General features: G+C 41.4%; 1 protein-coding gene across 1 annotated transcript in view; it reads left to right on the forward strand.

Annotated features, from left to right (window-relative positions):
• grip2b (glutamate receptor interacting protein 2b) overlaps nucleotides 1–26,314 on the forward strand; it is a 138,383-nt gene that overhangs the window by 77,014 nt on the left and 35,055 nt on the right. The window contains exons 2-4 of the mRNA XM_076095956.1: nucleotides 20,864–20,941; nucleotides 25,135–25,270; nucleotides 25,945–26,090. Of these exons, the coding sequence (XP_075952071.1) occupies nucleotides 20,864–20,941; nucleotides 25,135–25,270; nucleotides 25,945–26,090 (360 nt within the window). The remainder of the gene's footprint in view (nucleotides 1–20,863; nucleotides 20,942–25,134; nucleotides 25,271–25,944; nucleotides 26,091–26,314) is intronic.

Below are 26,314 nucleotides of genomic sequence, written 5' to 3' on the forward strand. Positions count from 1 at the left end.
AAACTAAGGAAGTAAAACAACAACACGTTGGGACACCGGTCTAAAACACCAGCCTGCTGGTGGCAACTCCTGAGGTTGTTTTACCGTCCACCTGTCTTTGTCTCTCTCGTATTGTAAACAACGTAACTTGCTCTGAGCCAATCTTAACGTGCATGTGTTTTACTTTGCAGTCAGTACCTCAAAATGACAACATCTTTTCTAGTAATTCGGGTTGGACTTGCACCAAATTTCCAACAGTCAGAGCCTCGGAGCACTTGTCGAACTGAACAACAACTAGTCCAAGAAAAGAAGAACCAAATTGCGTTTGTTATCTCTTCAGGCTTTTCTGCACACAGCAACTCCTCAGTGTGCAGTTTCATATGACGACAGATCATATCAGAGTTTACAGTTTCATATGACGACAGATCATATCAGAGTTTACAGTTTCATATGACGACAGATCATATCAGAGTTTACAGTTTCATATGACGACAGATCATATCAGAGTTTACTGTTTCATATGACGACAGATCATATCAGAGTTTACTTAACAGCTGGAGAGGTTTTAAGCAGAATGCTGGTAGAAGAAGGTCTTGCCAGAGTAAACAATTTCAGACCGTTATGTATTATATGGTTGATATCAGAAGTGCATATTTTGATTTGACTATTCTGTTTCTTTGACTATTTGGGCTGCAGCGTTTACACGATAACTCTTATCCCTCAAAATGAAACAGAAACAGAAAAAGTTTCTCTTTGATTTTTCATGTTTCTGTGAAACTCAAAGAACTTTTTTTTGGGGCGATGTGACGAGAGATTTATCAAAGAGTCGTCATGACTTCAAAATGAAAAACGACTGAGGGTTGAGAGAGCACATCTTGTTATTCTTTGTGTATTTATTTAAAATTTGATGCTTCAAATTTGGCAGATGAAAGTGTGTTTCTCCGCCTCTAAACACCCTGATGTATTTCCAGCAGCAGCGGCTCATTGTTCTGCAGATTTGTCCATCCTCGTCATCACAAGCACCTGTTTCCTTTTAAATATCCAAAAAAAACATCTCGAAGGGACCCGTGGATTTATGGTTCTAACCGATGATATTTAAAAATGTATACTGTACACGATATCAGCCTACAATGTAGCAGGAGAACAACTGAGAGAACATTCACCTTCCAGTGGATGAAAGGAAGTGTTCAGCAGGAGATGCAGCAGGAGATGCAGCAGGGACTATAATTAGTTTGGAACGAAAGATGAAGAAAGACTTTGTAAGTATTTTTAGTTCCCAGCCTCAGAACTCGATATCCTCCTTCACTGTGTGTTTGTCTGTGAGAAGAAGCCATGACAAGCAGCAGCTCTGTGTTCTGTATTTTTTTACGACTCACATCTTGCGGCACTGGCAGCGGGATGAAATATTTGGCATGGCAGCAGGTGGAGGGTTGTTTACACCAATGCTGTAGGATGAATAGTTAAATAGAGCTCAGCACTGACTTCATAGGGGATGTGAAAATCCCGTTGACTTCCACTACAAACTGTTCTTGTTTGAATTCACAGCGTTAACCAAGTCTTTACTGCGAGCGCAGTGCAGCGCCTTAGCTAGACACGCTGGGCTCCCCGCTGCTTTAATGAATGACGCAGTATTAAACCCATGTTCAGCTGGAAATTATGAGCAGAGCTGAGTTGGGCCTTGTGTTTTTTGTTACTATAAAATCACCTTGGTGACGAGAATTACATGTGCAAAACATCTTGACTTTGTATGTGAGTCTTAGCATGTAGTGTGAGTTGGTTTCCTGATACGATGATGTTCCTGGATACAGCACGTATCAGCTCCTGTGTTAACCCTCATCCCACAGACCCCAGAGGTCTTCTGGTCACGTCTCAGTGGTGCTTCATAGAGTGGAGCGGGAACGAGTCCTAGAACAGGGACATTGAAATAGAGTCTGTGGGTGACACAATTTATTTTAACGTTTTGTTCTACGATAAAAAATACGTCAGCGGATACTTATACGTCTTACAGGAAAACGATTTTTTCTCCAGATGACATTACTTACATAACTGATAATGCTTTGAGGGCTCCGGTCTGCAGTCCTTCGTATGTTAATTATGTTGGTAGGATGAGGGTTAAGCAGGCTATTGCCATGCACTTAAATGAAAGCTTATTTTCAAATCATGAGGACTAGACTGCACATTTAACAACTCAAAAAGGCGGAAGAGCTGTTTGCACGGTTGCGTGCCGGGTGACTTGAAGCTGGACGAGCCTGAGCAACGTGACTAAGAACCTCTGCTGATGTAAAGATGGTGAGCTGTTTGGGATGAATCTAGGTCAGGCAGCGCAGGGCGAGCAACCTTCACCATGAACTGACCATGAGGGAGAGAGAGAGAGTAATAACTAGGGTTATTAGTGCCCCCCCACACACACATAGACACACACACACATAGACAGCCAGCCAGCAGACAGATTAGGCCGTGTGTGTGTGGCATTTGTGTGTGTGTGTGTGCATGTCAGATATGCATGTATTTACTACATGTGTGTGTTTTTGTTTGATGACTTTAGACAGGGGGGGGGGGGAGAACCTGCAGCATACCTTACCGAGCAGACAGAGAGAGAGAGAGAGAGAGAGAGAGAGAGAGAGAGAGAGAGGGGGGGGGGAGGATTTGAGAGAATGGAAGAGGGAGAAACTGTTGGTATGAAGAGAAGCCTTGTTTGTTAATGATGCTGCAGTCAGAACAATAGGTCCCTGTACAGTGAATTATGTTTACATGCATTCATATGTGATAGATGTCAATTAATTGTCATCACCAGGAGAAGTTGAAATAATTTTTGGGGCGGTGAAAAAATGAATAAATAAATATCCTGGAGCCTTATAGAGCAGCTGCTATAATCAAACAACAAAGAGGTCTGTATCTGTTAATACGGATCATCAATGATCAGCAAAAAATATGTGATCAAGGATCTCTAAAAGTTATATTTGCTCCCTTTTTTCTTGTGTGCTGATCAGATCCGTTGCACCGCTCGTATTTTGCGACCCTGGATCCTAAAAATTGTGTTAATTTGCAATTAATTTCAATTACTACACATGCTTTGTCAGAATATCCTGCAGAGGAGAGTAGCACATGCTCTCATCATTTAAATCAAATATATTGTTCAGTGGAGTTCGTGATGTGTTTGAAGCTGCTGTGGATGAAAAAAGTGTCAACAAAATGTGAATGGAAATGTGGAGAGAAGCCGGAGGAGGTCTGGAACCAGTCAATCCTCTCTCTCTCTATCTAATCTCCACACACTCTGTTCATACCTTCACACACACACACACACACACACACACTCTATCTTACTCTGCTGCTTTCAAACGTTCACCGCCTTCTTTTTCTGTCCGTTCTCTCTCAATCTTTTCTCTCGATCCAGCTTATAGGCCTTCCTCTCACCCTTCACTCTCTTTCTCTCTCTCTCTCTCTCTCTCTCTCTCTTTCTCTCTCTCTCTCTCAATCTCTCTCAATCTCTCTCTCTCTCTCTTTCTCTCTCTCTCTCTCTCTCTCTCTCTCTCTCTCTCTCTCTATGCAGTATTCACAAATTCTGCTTTCAACTCATTGACCCTTTGGAAATACTGACACACTTATATTAAACCTGACCAACAACGTTAGTTATATCAGAAAATATGATTTGAAATATGGAGGAATCACTTTGAAAAAGTGTGAGCCAGAACTAAGACCAAAACTCTGCACAACTTGTAACCCAGGAAAGTATCCCATCACTTGAGCGGAGATACTAACACAACTCCAGACCTTTAAACTTCCAGTTACACAAAATTAGACTTATTTAATCTTATTTGAACTTAATTTCCCTGCTGACTTTGAGGTACATGTGTGAGAAACAATTAAGGGGAAGTTCCTTTCTCCAGCGTCCTCAACACTTGACTGAAAAACTCCAACAAACATTCTCCGCGGTAAAAGTCAGACTGGTTTTACGACACGCTATTAAAACAACACGACATCCATCCATTAAACTCGATCAATAGACGCATCGACCAAAACACCCGCTGGTTAATCCTGCTCATGCTTTAGCCTGACTGTGCTGTGTATCGATGGACTCATGGCGCTGTCCGTGGTGCTGAAGTAGCAGACCAAATTGTAATTGCGACTTTCTCTCAGTTCTTCTCTCAGTTTCTTCTGGTGTCTGTAACATTCCCTTAGCTATATCGCTCCGTCACCCCTTTTAAAAAGTAACAAATCACTGCTGCCTGTAATGGAGGTGGTACAAATGTTATTTTATAACATTAAAGAAGTCATTTCCAAAGACTTGGTCGCAAGATAATTTATTGGGGTTGCCCATAGACTGTATGTAAGACAACGTCACCCATTGGTTTGTGGACGGCCGCTTTGAAGCCTCGAGTTCGGCATCGCCATCTTGGATTACGGCCGTCGCCATCTTGGCTTTTTTGCAACCAATGAAGTTACCATATTTGGAATGCGGAAGAGACGTAGAGATGCCATATACAGCTCTGGTAGCGGCAGAGACCTGCCAATCACAGTAAGCCCGCCCTAAAGCATCCCCTGCTTTATGGTCTGTTTGACTCTAAATGGACCATAATTTACTAAATGAACATCATGCTGTATTGAAGAAGACTTGAAACTAGAGATTGAGACCATAAACTCATGTTTACAATGTTTACTGAGGTAATAAATCAAGAGAGAAGTAGAGTCATTTTCTCATAGACTTCTATACAACCAGAGGAGTCGCCCCCTGGTGGACACTAGAGAGAATTTTTGAGCAAGTTTTGAGACACTTTCACATCGGCTTCACTCGGCTGTACCGGAGGTTGCCGCCTGATCTGCACTAAGCATTGTTGATTTGCGACATTATAAATAACTGCAGGTTAACAACCTTAGCATTACGTAGGTTTACAAACCTGCGGGGCCATGCTTTTACTTCCCAACACTGTGGCAATATTGGCAATATGGAGACTAACGAACCCAGGAACAGAGGTGTAAAAACAGGGTTGCCGTATAAATAATTCAAATAAACATGGATGAACTGGCAAAAATCACTTTCACCCCTCTCTCTCTCTCTCTCTCTCTCTCTCTCTCTCTCTCTCTCTCTCTCAGCCATCTCCTTTCTCTTTTTGTCTCTCTTTTTCCACATTAACTCTCAACATTTTTTTTGCCTCTCCCCTCCCATCACACACTCTTACACACTTTCTCTCCCCTAAGCTCATCCTACTCTCTCTCTCTCTCTCTCTCTCTCTCTCTCTCTCTCTCTCTCTCTGGGGGGTTGAGCGGTCGTAACGTAAGCGCCAGTCATCTCTTATCATCGCCACTGTGTTCCCTGAGCGCTAGGCAGTCCACATCTCTCCCTGTGTCTCTTCGTCTCTCCGTCTTCCTCTTCTTCTCTCTCGGTGTCATTGGTCTCTCTGTCTTCTCCTCCGTGGATGTGACTCTGATAAGTGGGAACTCGATGTCTGCTGTCATGTTCTGCGGTCTGAGGAGGGACGTTGGGGCAAACAATGTTGGTGAGTGCAGAGCCCGTGAAGGAAAATTCCTTCAATGATGGGATTGCCGTCTTTTAATTATTCATTTATCGGTGTTAAGCTCCCACTGTTGCAGTGATTCGGAACTACACTTCCCAGAAACCACCTGTCATTCAAACATGTTTTTGCTTGGATGTTCTGCAGAGGTTTTGGTTTCTGTAGGTGGCAATGTTTTTTTATTTTGTTTCTTTATTTTTATTTTATTTTCCTTTTTTTTCTCAAACCAACCGACATTGACTCCATAGATGAAAGACGTGCCTTGGAGATCTTTAAGAGGTTCTTTGTTGGACTTGGATCTATGCTTCTGTATTAGATGTTTAATCGTTCTCACTGTGGGTGAAAAAGAGACAACTGCTGCATGCTAGTTAATAGCCAAAGTAATCATACTGACATTATTACATTTGCTGTGATAGAGATCGATGATAGCGATAATGTCTTTGCTAGATAACGATAAAGAACTTAAAAAAAAAAAAAATCTTTATTGAACTTGATTGATGTTGTGTTCCTTCATTATACCAGCATCAGGAACATGAAGGAGAAAACACGAGCAGCCCGAATCCAACCAATCAAAGCATATTGCCCTCAAAGTTACGTGTTTCACACAGGCAGCAACCTCCGGTTCTGCCGAGTGAAGCCAATGCTTCATGTGTTAAAGCTGCATTCTCTCTAATGTCCATCAGGGGGCGACTCCTCTGGTTGTATAGAAGTCTATGAGAAAATGACTCTACTTCTCTCTTGATTTATTACCTCAGTAAACATTGTAAACATGAGTTTATGGTCTCAATCTCTAGTTTCAAGTCTTCTTCAATACAGCATGATGTTCATTTAGTACATTATGGTCCATTTAGAGTCAAACATAAAGCAGGGTATGCTTTAGGGCGGGGCTACTGTGATTGACAGGTCACTGCCGATACCAGAGCCGTATACGGCCTCTATTCGTCATTCTATAGGTATGGTATAATATGGTAACTTCCGTTCATTGGTTGCAAAAAAACGGCCGTAATCCAAGATGGCGACAGCGAAATCGCCGAACTCAAGGCTTCAAAACATCAGTCCAAAAACCAATGGGTGACATCACGTCGACTACGTCCTCTTCTTATATACACTCTGTGGTTTCACAACATGACGCACACTTAAAGCTGGATTTTTAGCATACTTTGTTCTGCAGGTCTATCCAGTGAAGGTTTGTGGGTAGAATTAGGTTGCAGTTGATGTGCACAACTCCTAAATCTCAACAGCAGATCTGAGCTTCAAGCTAACTGATGGTGGAAATGAAAAGAACAAACATGTAAAAGTCGTACTCAAAACCCATCCAAGCAAACAGCCATGCAAACCTCTCAGGACAACAGTTACACGCAGCTTGAATGTTTCAACCTGAACCCTTTTTCTCAGGGTCAAATCACCTACGAGTCTTTGAGGGTTGAAGAGTTCACATTTTCAAAGGAAAAGTACGACATTCATTGTTTTTATGTCTGTTTATCTGCTGTAGGGAGAGATGGTGAAATGTTAATTTGGTCCCTGTTGAACTTCCATATATGAAATGCCTCCAGTTGTGTAGACCAGCTGTTACTGTTCCTTCTTCTGCTCATGCATTGGAAGCTTCATTCTATTTAACGTTTTTCTACTTTGGAGTTTAATAGTTTTAGTGGTATTAAAGTTTGTGAGGTAGTGAGCTTCATCATTTTTTCAGAATGAACAGTAGCACAGTAGACCGCACAGTAGGCTCTGCTAAGGGTTTGTTAGTTGTAGATGTTTGTATTTGAATGTGTGTTTGATTGAAAATGTCTTTGGAGTATTATCAGATGACTTTCCAAAACTGAGTATAAATAGGACCTTCGGTTAGCGTCTGTAGCAGCTAAAATTCAGCGAGCACTGACCACATCGCCCGGGGTCACGTTGACTGAGCTGGTGGCAAGAGGCAGCACTGGGTTTAACCTGTGCAACGGCGGCAACAGAAGGTTCTAGCTAATTATTTTCATAATGAAAGTCTATGAACCTCCCACGGGTGTGTGCACTCCATTGTTGTGGTTGTTTCCAAGTTGCTGAACTCACCCAGAAGTAATATTTACTCTCAGCACAGCATCTATTTTTGGAATTTAACCATTTTTAAGGGGGTTGTGGGACAGTTACATACCAAACACAATATACCTCACACAACACTATCCTCAGAGCGGAATCTTTTCAGCACCACCACCTTCAAGAAGACATCCCATTTGGCCAATTCCAACGCCTACGATGTATTCGTGACCAAGAGACCGATTTTCTTGAACGCGCTCGTTAAAAGTATTTTGGTTATTATTGAGATTGAAACCTTGTGGAGTAGAGTTTTTCCTGAACCCCCCTCTACGCTTAGGGAGAGGCTTATGCATTCATATCTTCAAGCAGATAACAAAAATACCTGGTTGACCAAACTGTTTGGCATCTTTAAATGTATGCATTGCCCATAATGCTCTGCAAACTAAATATTTGGCTGATTTTAACACAGACAGAACTTACAGAGTGATTTCATTAACTACAACACTACGTTTGTCACATACCGTCCTTCGTGTCCCGTCACGTGTAGAAGGCTTTTTGTTAGGCCATACCAAAAGACGCCTCGCCGAGCATAAATATGCCATTAGAACTAGGAGTCACAATTACCCCATGGCTAGACCCTTTACTGACTTTCACAATGCTAATGATTCCTTACTGCGCATGGAGGGCTTTGAACACATTAAAAACCCAAACGCACTGATAATTGACGCGCCTCATTTGACGCACGTCAATGGATGCTCCTATGGTGCACTGCAGGCGACAGATTTGAAATGCCAACGCCACAGAATCAACATTATTTTAGGAAAAGGTCCTCTTTTCATGCAACATTTTTGTACAAAGCAAATACCTCTCAACACCTTATTTTTAAAATGATTGATATTATATGAATGAAAGTAAGAACTAGGTAATGTGAAGTTGGCGTAACGCGATCTGCTAGATGAAAGATGTATCGCACTTTAAAACACGTGTCGGACACTTTCAGTGCGTTTGGGCCTTAAACCTTTGGTCGGGAAACAGAATACAGAAACGTAACCAAATGGAAGTTTGGATTTGTCGCCAATTATTTACTGTTCAGGTGAGGCCACGGCCATGTTGTCTGTTTGTTAACTACCCTGACCAAGCGGTCAAACCATGTTGACCTTTTTTTCAACTTCATGTCCCTTCTGGGACTCCGTACTCCTCCCCACTGCTGCTTAAGTATTCTACACACCTCGATACTCCAGACTCAAAACAAATATAACACCGGCACAAACCTGATTATAGCCTTTTTACTTTATACTGTACCAGTAGAGTAATAGCCGAGTTAGAGGGATGCATCAGGGGTATTAATAAGGTGAGCTCCATCCTATTTCATGCACCAATGAGCATAGCGGGAGCTCTCTGCTCCTCAGCGGCCTCAGAGACTAACTAAGCTGATCGCTGTGCCGGGAATGTGCAGAAACTCAGGGAGCCGCTTTTTATTTCCTTTTCTTTTTCGTGTAGATACAGACACCATTGAGGTCTCCCATTTCACTGCATGCTGTTAAACTGCTGCCGCACTTTGGCTTCGTCCTCAAGAGGGATTCATTTGGAAAATTCAAGCAGTTATAGGCGAGAGAGCAGCAGGCCAAGACACATTATGGATGATTTGTGTTGCAACGTCTTAAATCCTTCCTTGCTGTTCGGGTAGTGTGGGAATGTCCACTACTTCTTGTGTTGTCTGCATTGTTTACAGCTTTGACTTAATCTGTTTATCTCTGTTAAAGAAATCAGCACATTAAATGGAGGAGCGATTGAGTATAACTGAATGACGAAGTTTTATCGCCGCCTTGGCTTTCTGCCGACCGCGCAAGTTGATTCGCTTCATTTTCTGAGCACTTGAGAGCTGACCGCGCTGAGATGTTAATGGCGGCTGCTGTGAGGCCGTGAGTGCGTTGGATGTTGTCATCAGCTGTGCAGTTGTCTCTGCCGTTCCCTACAAACTGCATTTCAGCTCAGCATGCTGTAACCATAATCCTGCAGGAGGGCGTCTGCTCTGAGAGCGTGACGGCGGTGCAGGCGAGGATGAGAACTCATTGGAAATATATTCACACACACACACACACACACACACACATATATAAGGCGCAGCAGTTGTAGGATTATTTCATACATTATATTCAAAGTGACGTGTAGCCAGAAGTACAAACTTCTCTGTGTCTTCATCTCCTTCTCTCATTTACATTTCAACGCATTTAAATAACGCTCTTCACTTGCGGTGTACAAGCAGTGTACATCACGGCAGAGCGTAGGGCAGCTGACGGGGACCAAACCATGTGACCTATCAATAAAAGGACCGTCTCACTCCTCACCGAAAAGCCACTTATCTCTCATTTTTCATCCTTTCATCCGTCTCTCTTCGCCGGCCTTCTGCTCAACCTTGTCAACAGAGTAAACTGAGCATCATGTCGGATCCGTGGCATCGAAGTGTTGGCAGAGAGAAAAACTAAACTGTAACTTCAAAGGAGTTTTTGATGTGTTTTTTTTCCTGCCCTACACCCGCCAAGCTGTTTCACGCCTGCTTCTCTTCTGCTGTGAACCGTTTCTTTCTTCTTTTTCTTTTTGAACACCAGCTTTCCTTTTGTTTGCCATGTTTTAAGAGAGGTTTGCCTCCTATTACGCAGGGTTTAGTGACATATTATGTGTCTGACAGTTCAAAAGCAAAATGTACTAACATTTTGAATGTCATCGGCCCATTAAACGCCCGTTTTCAGACGTTATCACCACCAACGCTTCAGTCCGAGAAAACTGTGCTTATACCCACACAATGTGAAAATGTCGCAGTTTTTATGGTTTACGTTGTGAATTTAAACAAAAGTACTTGGTAAGGTTTCGGAAAAGATGACGGTTTGAGTTAAAATAGGTATGTTTGTTACTTATATGCGGAAGTGAAGCTACATTGAATTCCGGTGGTGTTTTGTTAGATTATGTTGCGTTACATTACTTTGTGTTCCGGTATGTTGCGTTCTGATACATTGCTTTACGTGTTGCTTTCTGAGTGCTGCGTTGCGTTGCACTGCGTTGCGTTGCGCTGTCTTACGTTGAGTTAAGTTGCATTACTTGCATTACGTTACGTTGCTTGACATTGCATAGCTTGACATTACGTGTTTTAGTTACATTGCTTTAGTTACGTTGCTTAACGCTACATTGCTTTATGCTATGTTGCTTTACGTAAAGTTACGTCGCTTTACGCTGGGTTAGATTATGTTACTTTGCATTGCGTTACGTTGCATTGCGTTACGTTGCATTGCGTTACGTTGCATTGCGTTACGTTGCATTGCGTTACGTTGCATTGCGTTACGTTGCATTGCGTTACGTTGCATTGCGTTACATTACTTTGTGTTCTGATACATTGCTTTACGTGTTGCTTTCTGAGTGCTGCGTTGCGTTGCACTGCGTTGCGCTGCATTGCGTTGCGCTGTCTTACGTTGCGCTGTCTTACGTTGAGTTAAGTTGCATTACTTGCATTACGTTACGTTGCTTGACATTGCATAGCTTGACATTACGTGTTTTAGTTACATTGCTTTAGTTACGTTGCTTAACGCTACATTGCTTTATGCTATGTTGCTTTACGTAAAGTTATGTCGCTTTACGCTGGGTTAGATTCTGTTACTTTGCATTGCGTTACGTTGCATTGCATTACGTTGCATTGCGTTACGTTGCATTGCGTTATGTTGCATTGCGTTACGTTGCATTGCGTTACGTTGCATTGCATTAAGTTGAGTTTTGTTATCTTGCGTTACGTTGATTTGTTACGTTACATTGCTTTATGTTGCGTTGCATTATGTTATGTTACGTTGCATTAGGTTGAGGTGTGTTAAGTCACGTTACATTACGTTACATTGTGTTGCTTTAAGCTGCTTTACGTTGCGTTGTGCAGTAACTGAAACTGTCATGCATCCGTTTTCAGGCTGATCCTGCTCTAAAGAGTGAGCACTTTGAGTAACCGATTTTTGAAAGTTTTACCCCAAAAAAGTTAAGAGCTTGGAGAGAAAAGAAGTAAAGCGAGGAAACAGAGGAAAAACAACGTGAGATCATTCGAGCCAAAGCGGTGGTGACACCCATCTTCACCCCTCCCTCCCTCCCTCCCTGCCCTTGCCCACCCCCCAGCCAGATCCACATATGCAATTAACCACAACAGAGAAGCTATTAAGCGCCCTAATTACTGCTTGTTCCTTCCATAGCCGCTCTCTATGTGTGGGTGAGCGATAGTTGTGTGTGTTGCTGGATAAGGATAATTTGTGCGAGGGGGTGACAGAGTTTGTTTGCATAATTGTGTGTGTTTTTTCTATTTATTTGTCCCGTACGTGTTTGCCTGTATTTGCTCAGCGGGTGGAGGGGGTGATACGGTTCATGTGTGTTTTGTCTTCTCTCTCTCTCCTCTGTGTGTGTGTGTGTGTGTGTGTGTGTGTGTGTGTGTGTGTGTGTGTGTGTGTGTGTGTGTGTATGTGTGTGTTAGTGCGGCTATATGTGTTAACAATTGTCGCACTATGTGCCAGCATTGTCGCGGACAATAGCTAATTACACATCTTCGCCTCAGGCATCATAATGACCGCAATCAGATGCCTTGGAGCGTGTGTGTGTGTGTGTGTGTGTGTGTGTGTGTGTGTGTGTGTGTGTGTGTGTGTGTGTGTGTCATGCACGCACAAAGATACATGTAGACATCTACAATCCTTTTGTACATGCATTGTGTGAAGCTGTGACATGATCGTTGGGGAAATAGTTGTATTTTAGATCCGGTTAAAATTTTAGTCAGTGCAAAATTTGGTGTAAGTAATGATCGATAATCTGCATAATTTGATTCCTTTTCTGAGAAAATAATGGTTTCAAATCAGTGGGCGTTTTCGCGCCAGTTGTGCCAATCTCTCTGTATTGTAGCTGTGAATGAACAGGTGCTTCTGCCTTTGTCTTACTCTTCAGCAGCGCTCTACTCTATTTGTATTGTACCTGGAGGTTCGGCTGAATACTTGGTTGATTATACCGGCGTGTTGGCTAAAATGCCTCATTCAACGAAATGAAACGGGCTGAGTGCATCGCTCCGATCAATTCAAGTCCTTTCAATGGCGTCTTGTGTCTTCTTTTATGTACGCAGATAAGACTTGCTGTGTGCATTTTTTGTATTATTATTTACAGCAGCAGCCTGCTTCACTTTTAATATGGACGCCTGGCAGCTGCCCAATACAAACACACTCCTGTAGTTTCAGCTCATTCATGTGTATTATGCATTTTAAATCAGACAACAGAACTTCATAAATGGGCAGCATTGTTATGTTAATGTACTATTGTGTACAGTGCGTCTACCTTCTGGACATTCATGTATTGTTGCAGCCTCGCAGATTTTCATTAAGGGTTTTCTGTTTTCATAATATATATTTTTTAATATCTTCTGGGTCGTATTAAAACTAGCCTGAGTCATGATGATTGGCTCACAGATGAAACGCACTTTCATATTCTCAGAGAGGAGGGAAAGACTGCTGCTGCTGTTATAGAAACACCTCAATTCTTTTGTTGCTACAGAAGAAACTCAGGGGTCTCAACTGTCGTTTTAAATCCTTTTTGTGTCGTTTCCTCACAATTTCCACCATTGTTCGTTCTAGCTAATATGTCTTTAACTCAGAAAGGGACAGTGGTGGAATGTAGGAAAGTACATTTACTCAAGTATCGTACTGTACAAATTTGAGGTACTTGTTCCATTTTATACTTTTTACTTCTACCGCTGTATCTCAGAGGTGCATATTGTACTTTTTACTCCACTACACCTCAGAGGTTCATATTGTTTAGAGACACGTGGTTCTCACATTATCACATGTTGATTTCATAGAATATGATGCATTGCTGTAGATTAACCTAGCCAACAGTAAATAAAGGAATTCAAATGTAACATAAACATTAATGCAGCAGTGATATTATTCCAACAGTAAAACACTGACAGGGAACATTTAACTGCAAAATGGATTCATTTAATTGAAGTACTTTAAATACATTTTCCAGATCACACTTGCACACTTTTACTGAAGTAACATTTTCAAAAAAGGACTTTTACTTGTAGTGGATTATTCTCACTGTGTGGTTTTAGTACTTTTACTGCAGTAAATGATGTGAACACTTCTTCCACCACTGGATACAGATGGTTTCGTAAAGAACTCACAGATGACAACGAGTCTCCTGAATCATGAATCCTGGGGTGCTAATCTGAAATAAAACAAACAAAAGGAAAAACATTTAAGGTCTCAACACTGTCATTTTACGGTAATAAAAGTGGACGATAGAATGATACACATAGTAAGGTACAGAATATTTGCAACATTTGTCAAATTGTGTGTGTGAGTAGTGGCGTATGATGTTATTGATTTAACATGGCGGACGGGGGGAAGCCACTCGATGTGTAATTGAAGAGCTTGTTTTCAACCACGACAGCTTAAATACTCCCCAAGACATTCTGACAGGCGTTCTGGTTCTTTATATTGACGGGGAGAAAGTAATAACCACGGAACAATAGAGACAGACGGAAAGCGGAAGATTGAAAGTATGTTCAAAGGAACATATTACATCGACTTGGTTCTTCTAAAGCTTTACCTCAGGGAGCCTCGCTCGATGAAAGCAAACTATTCTCTTTCAAAGCACTTTCTCTCGTATGCAAACCAGGAAAACCTTTTAAAAGTAGCTAATAGAGCATTTTAAAAGACATTTTTGTTCATGTCGCACCATTTATTTTGATTAGAAAAAACATTATGTATATTGCTTTTTTTTTAATGATGTTTTGAGATGCAGGAAATGTTTTCAGTTCAACAGGTTGGATCAGAGAGTAACCTGTGGATCAACTTGATCAACAGACTTTAGAAATGTTCATTGTCTGTACATGCATTGTCTGTATTGTTTTTTAGGAGCATGGAGGCGTCTACACAGTTTTTGCTATACGAGGATTTTGGAAGAGCTGTCGGGCATCAGCGCTTAACTCGATCTCGTTTTTATTTTCAGCACCGCCGTTGAATTCTGTATCAAACCATTGTGACCACATTATCTCCAAACCTCACCTGTAAACTCCATTATCAGTTTAGTTATTTTGAAGACTCTGCCACTGCTGCAATGAGATAGCAGTCATTACACACTGCTCGTCCAATTCCATGTTCCTATAGACACACACACACACACACACACACACACATTAATTTGTCTGTTTGTGTCACGTCTGTACTCTTCTCGTCATATCTCAGGAACACCTGCAAACGTCCTCAAATTTGGCACAAACATCCACTTAGACTCAAGGATGAGCTGATTAGATTTTGGTGGTCAAAGCTCATTGTGAACTCACAAAACACATTTGTTGCCGTCGTCTCAAGGATTCATATGCTAATTGTGACAATTGTGTATTAATGTATTAATGTCTAATAGGATGAAAGAATGAAGCGATATTTTGGACAGACATGGATGTAAACTGAAACTTAGGTTGGTTGGTGGAAGCGTACAACCACAAGGCAGTACTTCTATTTTATTTTAAGAATAGCCGCTAACAAAGCTCTGCTATTTCAATGATGAACGAGCTTTCTCCTGCTACTTTTGCTGCAATATTAGAAGACTTGTTATATTGGAGGAAAGCTGCTAACATTCATGATAAACTAGTTTTCCTACTAATTCTTCACAATAAAAGTCCCTCGTTTATTTGTTATTTAAAAATCTTTTTTTTTGAAGCAGCAAAATAATGAAATGAACTCAACAGGACTCAGACAGCGGGTCTCAGCTGGGCCCCGGCCCCGGTTTCTCTCATATCTGGTCCCTTTGCCCTCCTTGGGAGATGAACTCCCTTGATGAAGGAGACCTACGTTTGATAATTTGCTGTTCACTGATTCTCAAGTTTTAACATGTTTGGCCTCTTTTACACCTTATTCTTCTTAAGAGGAGAACATTGCAGTTGAAGACCCAGTGTCCTCGCTCTTCTAATACTGTGCCACGCGGGTTGTTTCCTCTTAGCTCTGCAGTCAGATAGGCTCAGCATTGCCTCAGTATGTTGCAAGATAATGAGGAGGCAGCGAGTTTGTGTACAACAGCAATCACGTCTCTTTCGTCCTCAGGTGACGACAATACATCCTCATCGTCAGCGGCCTGCGAGGACAAAGAGACTGTTTGTGTGTGCGTGCTCGTACAGTATACGTAATGTCTTTTGCGTGCGTGTGTGTTTGTGTAAAAGATTTGGTGGAAGCTTGAGGGAAGCCTGCGCTCCTCCACAGAGCCGTGTCTGTTAGTATTTCCTTCATGCATGCATGCACACACACACACACACACACACACACACACACACACACACACACACACACACACACAGGCCTGGCAGGTGTTTCTGTGTAAAGCGGGATGTTTTTAATCTTCACCCACAACCCTGTAAAACAGGCAGAAGATGCTACACCTGTAGTTTGTGCTTCAACTCCTATATAGGTATGTGTGCGATTGGGTCACAGATGTATTATCTATGTATGGAAGTCTGCTATGTTGTGCCTGCTGAACTTGCTGCATGGCTCCTTTTTATTCCTGTTAACAAATATAACATGTCAGCCCCCAGTAGTTGTCTCCACATGTCCAAAGGTTTGACATTAGTCTGAGACATAGACTGTATATAAGAAGGGGACTTAGTCATGGTGACATCACCCATTGGTTTGTGGACTTCCGTTATGAAGCCTCAAGTTTGGTGATTTTGCCGTTGCCATGTTGGACTACGGCCGTATACGGTAGCAGCAGCGACCTGTCAATCACAGTAAGCCCCGCCCTAAAGCATCCCCTGCTTTATGGTCTGTTTGACTCTAAATGGACCATCATTTACTAAATGAACATCATGCTGTATTGAAGAAGACTTGAAACTAGATTGAGACCATAAACTCATGTTTACAATGTTTACTGAGGTAATAAATCAAGAGAGAAGTAGAGTCATTTTCTCATAGACTTCTATACAATCTGACTTATTTCTTAAAGATTGTGAAATACTTAGTTCGATTCAGAATAAGATTGTGAAATATTTGATTGTGTTGGTTTTAGGAAAAGATCTTTGATTTGGGTTAAAATAACTACAAAAGTGGCGTTGGGAATAAATCAATGTTAACTTTTTGTTTCCCGCGGGACACGAACAACGGTCTCCTGGGTGAAAGACCGGCTTTTGTTCGGAATTGTTTGAAAATGGTCTGAAAAAAAACTTCAATTGCTGTAAAGAATTTGGGAAAATAGTTAAAGTTATACATTCATTCACTCTAACAGCATCTGCTCTAACCGAGTCAGAATCACAACTTTGAAAAATGTTGTACAAAATTTAGTTGGACCTTTTAATGATGACATCCATCCTTTAGTCTGTCTTTGCCCGTGCTGAAGTCATTACCGTCTCTGTTTGAAAAGATGTTCGCACTGTAAGCATAATGCCGCCGCTTCTACTGCGGGGGGGTGGGGGGGGGATCTGGCCTGACGCCTAGTCTATAACTCAACCTGTTCAGTAAGCTGACAGCGCCAGCAGTCATTAGCCTAATCGTATTCAAATTATTCACCAGGAGACACTAATTTATCAGGCAGAGCTGGAGAACGGAGGACACGTGTTCGGGTGAAGCTGTGCATCCATTCATAAAGGCGGTTATTGTGACAGATCACGTGTTGTGCTTCCAGACAAACATATTTGCAGTCCGCTGATAACTCGGCCACCAGATCTTCGGCACCAGACTTTAGTGGGTTTGGAGGCCGAGAGCTGAGGATTCACACTGCTGCTGGGAAAAGTTGTGACTTCAACAGTTTTGTCTCACATCCAGTTCCAGAGATGGCCAAGTTGCCTGAAGCGTTCTTTATGTCTCAAGTTACTGTGTTTGTGTGTGTGCAAGTTCCTGTTTATATAACAGTACATGTTGGTCTTGTACTTGTAAGGACACATTTTTTGGGTTGTTTTGGTGCCTGTGCACACATATAGGTGTACGTTTGGTGCCTAAATCCTTTTGGGTATGCATCAGTCTGCCAGAGCCCGTGCATGTCAGTGTGTGTGTGTGTGTGTGTGTGTGTGTGTGTGTGTGTGTATGTGTGGGTGTGGGTGTGCGCACATGTGTTCCTGTGTGTGTTGATGAGCAGCCTCTGGGGTCCATTATGCCTGTGACAGCCCCACAGCGGGGAAAGCAACCAGCAAGATAAGTTATGAAAGTGGTTTAAAGCAAAATTGAATCCACAACTTATGAATTATTAAACTCATTACACCTCTGTGAAGATCGCTAAACTGCCGAACACAACAACAATGGCCTCCTTTTCCGCTGTCACTGCTGGGGAGAGAACTGATTTCCAAGCATTACCGGTGGGGATAGTGCTGCATATTTTAAAGGTGTTAGAGGGAAATGTGTCACCGTATGGAAAACACTTCATAGACTGAGGTTGTTGGGAGGCAAGAAACTACTTGTATGGTAGAAAAATACTTCATATGTGTCTTCATATGAGAAAAGACTCATGAAGTATAGCACGGTGACGACGTGATGATGTTTAGTAGTCTAATTTAGCCACTTGTTAGCCATCGCTCTTTTTAAGACACGTAAAAGCTGAGAGAACAGTTGACGGAGAAGCTCCAAACAAAGGTTCGGATACAAATAGGAGAAATCCACCAGTAGAGCTTTTACCAACACATCATCAATGAATTATTTATCCGTTCATACTTGTTTTGTACCAATGATGGCAATCGGTGAAATGCAACCTATCCACAGGTCAAACACACACTCTCACGTTCAGCTAACATGCATGTGCTTGGATTGTGGCTGGAAACCAATGTAGGGGGAATAAGCAAGAATTGATGTTTTTCAAGTATAGAAAAATGGAAACCACTAGTTAAACTTGGTGACAGTATCATTAAATATGTCCTATATACAGAAGCTTTTGAGTCAATAGCTAAAAAAAAACTATTGCAGTGTCTTTGTCGCAGTGAAATTGAGTCTTGAAGGCAGCTGGAAAGGAGTGTGAATGCAATTTGAAGTGGAATTAAAAGCACAACTACGGAGATAAAGGATTTTGCAGGACATCCTTTCCAACTGCTTAACTCTGTTGATAGTAAGCTGGTTTAAAATGCCGCTTCAGGTGCCGGAAAGCATTAAAAAATATATATATATATTTATCCTGCAAGTTTTGCAGAGACATTTATGTTTAAGCTGCGGCGTAATTGTTCCTGATTATAATGCAACTTAATGACACTTCTGGAGGAGGGCATGAAAGTAGTAGAGAATTGGCTTATGAATTGTTAAAGTTATTCCACCCCTCTGATGAAGCAGAGGTTGTAAAAGTAGGACACATCCGCTCCCATCAGAGCCACAACAACAACAGCCGCAGCTCCGCTGTCACAGCGTCTGTCAGACTGAGTTAGAGAGTCTGGGTTAGCGAAATACTTCATTTCCTATATCATAGATGACACCTTCGGATATGTAATAAAAAGTGCTAAGATCAAACGCTAATGAATTCTTAATATTGATTATGAACTCGAAAACACTTTGTAAAATGTTCAAAGGTCAAAGTGATTCTTCACTCTAAATATTCAAATCATTATCAGTGTGTCACACCAGCCTCAAATCGACATTGGAATTCAGTTTGTATGTGGATATCTAATAATATCGGCCGCGAGTTCGCTACAAGCCCTCTTAGCTTTTTTCCCAGTAATATAAGAATATATAAACAACCCTGTATTCCAAAATCATACAAACACAAGTAGCCGTCACAAAAAAGCATGTCATGATTTCAGACTACTACTGCATTAGCCTCTGTGCTAATATTACTGGGTTAGCCTCTGTGCTAATATTACTGGGTTAGCCTTTGTTCTACTGGGTTAGTCTTTGTGCTAACCTTAGTAGGTTAGCCATTGTGCTAATGTTACTATTTTATCCTTTGTGCTGACGTTACTAAGTCTTTGTTCTACTGGGCTTGCCTTTGTGTTACTGGGTTAGCCTTTGTGCTAACGCTACTGGATTACCCATTGTGCTACTGGATTAGCCTTTGTGCTAGCGTCAATGGGTTAGCCTTTGTGCTACTGAGTTAGCTTGCTGAGCAGCGGTTCTCCCTCATTTCATGGCTCAGTGGGTGTGTGCTCGTGAACGAGTTAACTTCTGGACTTCACTCTCGGTCCAATATTTAGGGTTTTCTTCCATTTTTTAACGTTACGAGCTTGTGTTTGTGTTTTGTGTTGTCTGTTTTTACACGGCTAACAAGAAACAAGAAACCAAACAAGAATTCTTGCTGTGGGTAATAAAAATGATGGTAGTTTTAAAGTGCAGTTCACGACAGACACCTGTGGAGATCCGTGGAGAACTGAATTTACAACGTATTAAATATTAAAATCCTCACACGTCTCTGCCACAAAGCCTCTGCCAGAGGCCATAAAACAGGACATCTGTTCCCCCCTGTGACACAACGATGATGGCCAAGCAGGGAGGAGACTAACCTCATCACCGCTTCACAAATGGCCTTTCTGTGTACAATGCGTCAAACTATTGAATAATAGTGACTGTAACTACAGGTGCTGGGAAAATCGTCCTTACACTTAATCGTCTTACAAGGTGGTATATACAAAGTAGATGCAATTGCACTTGTAATAGTGCTGAGTAGATTATATGTGAGGGAGGCTTTTCAAGTATTTACATGGGGACTTTGTAGAATTCTTGTAAATGTTTCCACTTGTCAGGAAGGAAACGCCCCTGACGCAGCACTTTCAGAGCATTTTGCAGCTCTTTAGGCAAAGAGGCCCAATGAAGTAAAACATACATACACAAGAGCACATAGAAGAAGAATATACAGTTTGTTTTTATTGTATTTTATCTGTTGGAGACTTGTGGGACACTCTAATTTATAATTACATGCAACATAAAGGAGGGCAGCCTGTTACCCTTCACTGCTTGTTAAACCTATGACAGGTAATGTACTGTATGTAACCCATGTAATAGTGAGCCAGAACGTGCATGGCTGCCTGTGAGGAAGTCAGATGACATGGTATAAAGAGGGACAACGTCAGCAAACAAGCACAGGACTTTAACCCAGGAGACCGCTGTTCATGTTCCATGTGAAACCAAAAGGTCAACGTTGACTTGTTTTTAGTTACGTTAATACAAAGCAGTTTGGTCTCACTCCCAGGGCATCAAATACCAACAGTTGGGCAGTAGCCCTCTGTGTTTTTACCAATTATTAAAGGAAGTGAGTTGGAGAGGGATGTTTCAGATGTTGTAGTAGTAGTAGATATTTCTGTGGAGGAGAGTATTGCTGTTGTTGTGTATTTGGTGTAAACCAAAGAAACAGAAGTATATTGATACCTCTAAAGCTTTGCTGTGTGTCTCTGTTTTCTCTAGATGATGGACCATATGGAAAAACGAAGGATATCTCTGGACAAGAACAGACCATGGCCTCGAGAAGACACAGTATACCAGGTATATACAACATCTATCCATCCATCCATGCATCCATCCATCCCTATAATGCTTGGATAACTACTGTAAAATCTGTCATCCACATTCAGCGTCACCATCATAATCTTTCGTCATAATTTGTCTCAGACAAATGCCGAAAGCAAAATTGTGCGACGACAGCAGTTTGCTTAATGAGTTTGAAAAACAGCTTCCCTCTGTCCAAGCTGGGTCATTTTCACTCTCGTTCACGATCAGATTCTGGTGTACTTTGTGTGTGAGTGGCAGTGACCTGATGTCTGTATAACAACAAGGTCCCAGGTTGTCTGTAAGTAAAAGCGTTTGCTGTGAAAGGGTCCCTGAGTGCCAACTGTCTCACCAAACCTTGTTATTGTAATATATATTGCCATAATGTATATGCATTTACAGTTATTTATTTGTCTGTATTTTTATAAGGAAACCCCATTCTCTCTCTGTCCTGAAAACTATTTATCTTACAACGTTGCGTTTTTTCCATTCAGTTATGTTATGTTTTTACGTTACACTGTTCCGTTTTTACGTTCCGTCTTTCCATTTTTTACGTTACGTTGTTACGTTTTTATGTTACATTTTTACGTTACGTTGTTACGTTTTTACGTTACGTCTTTCCGTTGTAACATTATGATTAATTAATTAATTTGATTTCTGGGAACTTTGACAATTTTTGTAGACTCAAGCATACTTTCCGATGATAAGATTATTCTCCATTTCGAATTACAAATATCTATTATATTTTATATTCTTTGTTACTTTCTCTCTTATCTAGAATTCTTTCAATCATGAAATCACCCATTTTACTTCATCTCCATCATCAGGTTTTTATTTTTTATCAATCTGACCAAATCCCTCCATTGAGTGTCTTGTCTTCTCTGTCGGTCTCTTTATTTCCTCTATTTTTCCTATATGTTTTGTGCTGTTCTCCCTCTTCTCGTTATCATCTTCATTCATCCATGCAGTTACATAACTCAGCTCTATTCTCGCTTCCAGCGTCACCTTTCTTCAGGTATACAGTTATAAGTATTTGTCTCATTCACCTTCCATAGACACATTATTGTTGACTCTGTTCCTTGTTATTATTTGAGTACAAATTCATAACAATGTACTTCAATGTGTGTGTGTGTGCGTGTGTGTGTGTGTGTGTGTGTGTGTGTTTGTGTGTGTGTGTGTGTGTGTGTGTATGTGTGAGTTGGATAATATTTGTACTTTCTCCCATTTGCCTGATAAAATGGCTTCCCTGAGTTCTCTGTTGAGATAATAGAAACCATTTCATGAGTTTCGTTCTGTGTGTTGTACAAATCTTCTCGTGTGTATTCTCTGTTCCCCGAGCATCAAAATTAAATGGGAGATAAAACTTTATGAATCCCAACACGGTCAGTTCTGCATCTGCGGAGGAGAAAGAAAAAGAAAAAAACTAATTTTGTGATGATTCATTTCAGAGGAATCCATCTACATTTGTAAAAGCTTTGGTGCTTCTATCTAATAGGAACAGAACTAATGAATGAATATGTGTGTGTGTGTGTGTGTGTGTGTGTGTGTGTGTGTGTGTGTGTGTGTGTGTGTGTTGTAATACCCAAAACGGAGATAACTGGTGTGTGAAGCACCTCACTGATCCTCAGTGTCGCCTGAGAGATTTACCTAATCTAGCCATCTATCACACCAAAGCTTCATCTCACCTGTGTGTGTGTGTGTGTGTGTGTGTGTGTGTGTGTGTGTGTGTGACAGATATAGAAACCGAATGAGAGACAGCTATTTATTTGCAGAACAGAATCACTGTTCTTTGAGCCTGTTTGTGTGTTTGTGTGTTTGTGTGTGCGTGCATGTGTAGACGTGTAGATGATAATGATACAAATACAGACAGCTGGAGAGACTGTCCATCAGCACACCTCAAAGGTTTTATCTCACGTATTACATCAGTGCCTCTTTCATTTTAACTACCAATGTTCTCTTGGCTGCTTCGAATTTAAACACTTAAAAGGCAAATTCACAAAAGCATTTTGCGGCAACTAAACCTGCATAAGGCAAAAGAGAAACTGTGTAATTCTCAATTGAAATGCACGGTTGTATGCTTGAAGGCACACAGTGTTTCTGTCATCTGGGTAGTACTACCGAATATGTGACGTGACATTCGTGGCTCTAGGAGCTGTGCATCTTGCTTACAATTTGCTGTAATCCTAAACTTTTTTGCCCAGACCTTATCCATGAAAGGTTGTTTTGTAATTCTATCCAAGTGAGGACATCTATAGAAAATAAACACAAGTTCTCTAATATGTTAAGTGTCTCAAACAAACAAAAATAACATCTTTTGTTTGTTTGTTTCATCTGTTGCGAGCAGATGTCTTTTCATTGTTTCATTGCTAGCAGAAGGACCCGGTTGATGCTTTGAAAGAAAATGGCAGATAACGGCGCTCACAGTCATGGAGAAACTAGCCTTTCTTCATGAACGTCTGTCATGAACACTTAACTTCAAAGCAGCGGAAGAGTCAAGGTGAACTGAAGTCTGCGGTGTCGTTCCCAAGTCAACTCATTAAGCTGTTTACCTCATGAAGCCTTGACTCAGCTCAAGAATAGCTGGGCGGCTGCAGGATTTTTGGGGGATGTTGTGATCTCTATGTTGATACAGTAGTTCAATGAAGTGTTTGGGGAATATAACAATGTACAATAGTTTATTGTTCTCCTGTGGAAATTACTACAATACACAGAGAATCCTCTTCAGTATGTTCGGTGGAGGGTTGTATTTTTTTCACACGTTACAGGCTCATTCAAAGCATGTCAGTTGTCTTTATTTCAATCAGGAGATTTAATACATCGTGGTCCGTTTACGCCTTACAATAGTTTTTGAGATATTCCTGATCAACGTATCCTCTTACGAAGGTTCATATGATATTTTACGAAATGATTCCTCATTTTTCGTGCGTTCTGCTACGAATGTTGAGCCACACGTGTCAATTTCCACTCATTACATGCACAGCCTTAAAAATATCATCCGTTTTCACAGGTGAGGTTGAGACAAAAAAAATTTAAATACATGATTAGGTTTAGGTAAAGATTGTCGGTAGGGTAAAAATAACTACGGGAGTTGCGTGACTTAAGTAAGGAAGTTGCGTGACAAGTAAATCAACGTTGACTTCTGTCTCCTGGGTGGCAGACCGGTGTTTTTGGACCCAAACATCCAAGCCATGCATGTAAACTAACAACTGGATACGGCGCTGTTGCTCAGCCTTCTTTCAATATTCTTCCGGTGGTCACTTGCAGTATTGCAGCCAAAATTCCCCACGTGGCCCAAAAAGCATTTTCCCCATTGACCACCATTGTAAAAGAGGCGTCTGTAAAACTGTTGACACCTCAAAGTGCAAACATCGTAAACCATGACTTCCTTATTTTGAATTTTTAAACCATAGAGCATTTATATTCTTTTGTCTACTTAAATTTGAATTAACTGATTAAAATCTAAATGGAGCGTCACACAGTCAGGTTTAAAGTGGATTCTAAGTGTCATACAGTACAATAAGTACCTCGAAAGAGGTATTCCCGCTTCTTTTACTTTTTAACGTTGTATTGAACCACAATAGATGTACAAATGTTATTAGCATTTTCTAAGAACCTTACAGGGAAAACGGATCTCTAAAGCATCATGTAGTGAATAACCTGCAGTGCAAATACTTGAATATGTATCGTTTTGACTTTTCATGAAGTTGTTTCTGTCGTAAATGAATGAGTTTTAACACACAGACTTTAGGCTGAAGACTCATGTGACTGTTTGCTGGTACTGATGATGTGCTTTGACCTTTCAAGGCCTTTCCGTCCCTGCCAGGAACACTTCAAGTGAAATGAAATTCATGACACACTGAGGCTTTGTTAATTCTCATTAACGGATGCTTATCTTATCTGATCCTCACATTTACGTTAAAGCTGACTCTCTTATATTGAGCAGACGGGGGGGGGGGATCAGTGTCTCACTCAAGGACACTCGGCAGCAAACATCTTTTGATTTATCTTTCTTGTAACTCGGCTTCCATTTAATCCGGGAATCAGAATGAACAGAGGGGCCGCCGCTAACCACTTTCCACCTCTCTGCTGTATTTGTGTGATCGACTGTGTGTGTCTGTGTCTGTGTGCACTTCTGTGTGTGTGTGTGTGTGTGTATTTGTCTTTATGTGTGTGTGTGTGTTTTTGGTTAGAAGCTCTGCGGGGGGTGACCCTGGTGGAGCTGGTGAAGAAAGAAGGCAGCACACTGGGCCTCACCATCTCGGGAGGAACCGACAAGGACGGGAAACCGCGGGTATCGAACCTGCGACCCGGAGGACTGGCGGCCAGGTGGGTGCAACACCAGCAAGGAAGTGGAGGAAGAATACATTCTGTTATAAAAAAAACATCTCACGATAACGCTCAGGAGACAAAAAAATATAAAGTATTTCCAAAACAAAATGTGGTTGTTCCACCATGTGATTAAACCAGGCGGCAACCTCCGGGTCTGAAAGGTGAAGCCAATGCTGAAGTGTCTTAAAGCTGCATTCTCTCTAGTGTCCACCAGGGGGCGACTCCTCTATGGGCTCAATCTCTAGTTTCAAGTCTTCTTCAATACAGCATGATGTTCATTAAGTAAATTATGGTCCATTTAGAGTAAAACAGACCATAAAGCAGGGGATGCTTTAGGGCGGGGGTACTGTGATTGACAGGTCTCTACCACAGTGTTGTGCGGTCTGGGAGTCCGTGTTTTTGTTTTACAACTTTAACCTGTTGTGTGTGTTTCCAGTTCATGAGAGTTCTTTGTATCCATTTTGGTCTCATTCAACATTCGGTTGTACTTAGCTCCACCGTCTGGTGTCACTTTTGGTTACAAAAAAAAAAGATGGCAATTAAGGGCTTCAAAAGCGTAGTTCATAAACCAATGGGTGACGTCACTGCGTCCCCTTCTTTCGCACAGTCGAGGGATTAAACCAGGTGCCCTTTCCTCACCCTTGTACTTCATTGATTCCTCTTCTGTGCAGGAGTGACCAGCTAAATGTCGGCGACTACATCAAGTCGGTGAACGGCATCAATCTGACCAAACTGCGCCACGAAGAGATCATCAGCTTACTGAAGAACGTAGGAGAGAGAGTTCTGCTGGAGGTGGAGTACGAACTGCCCCCGACAGGTACGTACGAATACACTCACATTGCTTTTAGGGTCATAAAGTACGAGCTCCAGTACGGTAGAGTCTGACATTAGCACAATGGGAAAAACCCAACATAATCAGCAGACAAAAAGTTATTATATTATATATTTGACAATTAAGCAAAACCTTGGAATATATTCGATAAAGTTTTGTTTTTAGTGGTGTTATTGAAAATTCCACAATATCTGCTGGAGTTATGGTGG

This window comes from Anarhichas minor, unplaced genomic scaffold, assembly GCF_050575085.1.
Source record: "Anarhichas minor isolate MPS153535 unplaced genomic scaffold, ASM5057508v1 ptg000021l, whole genome shotgun sequence".
In the NCBI taxonomy this organism is placed as follows: domain Eukaryota; kingdom Metazoa; phylum Chordata; class Actinopteri; order Perciformes; family Anarhichadidae; genus Anarhichas; species Anarhichas minor.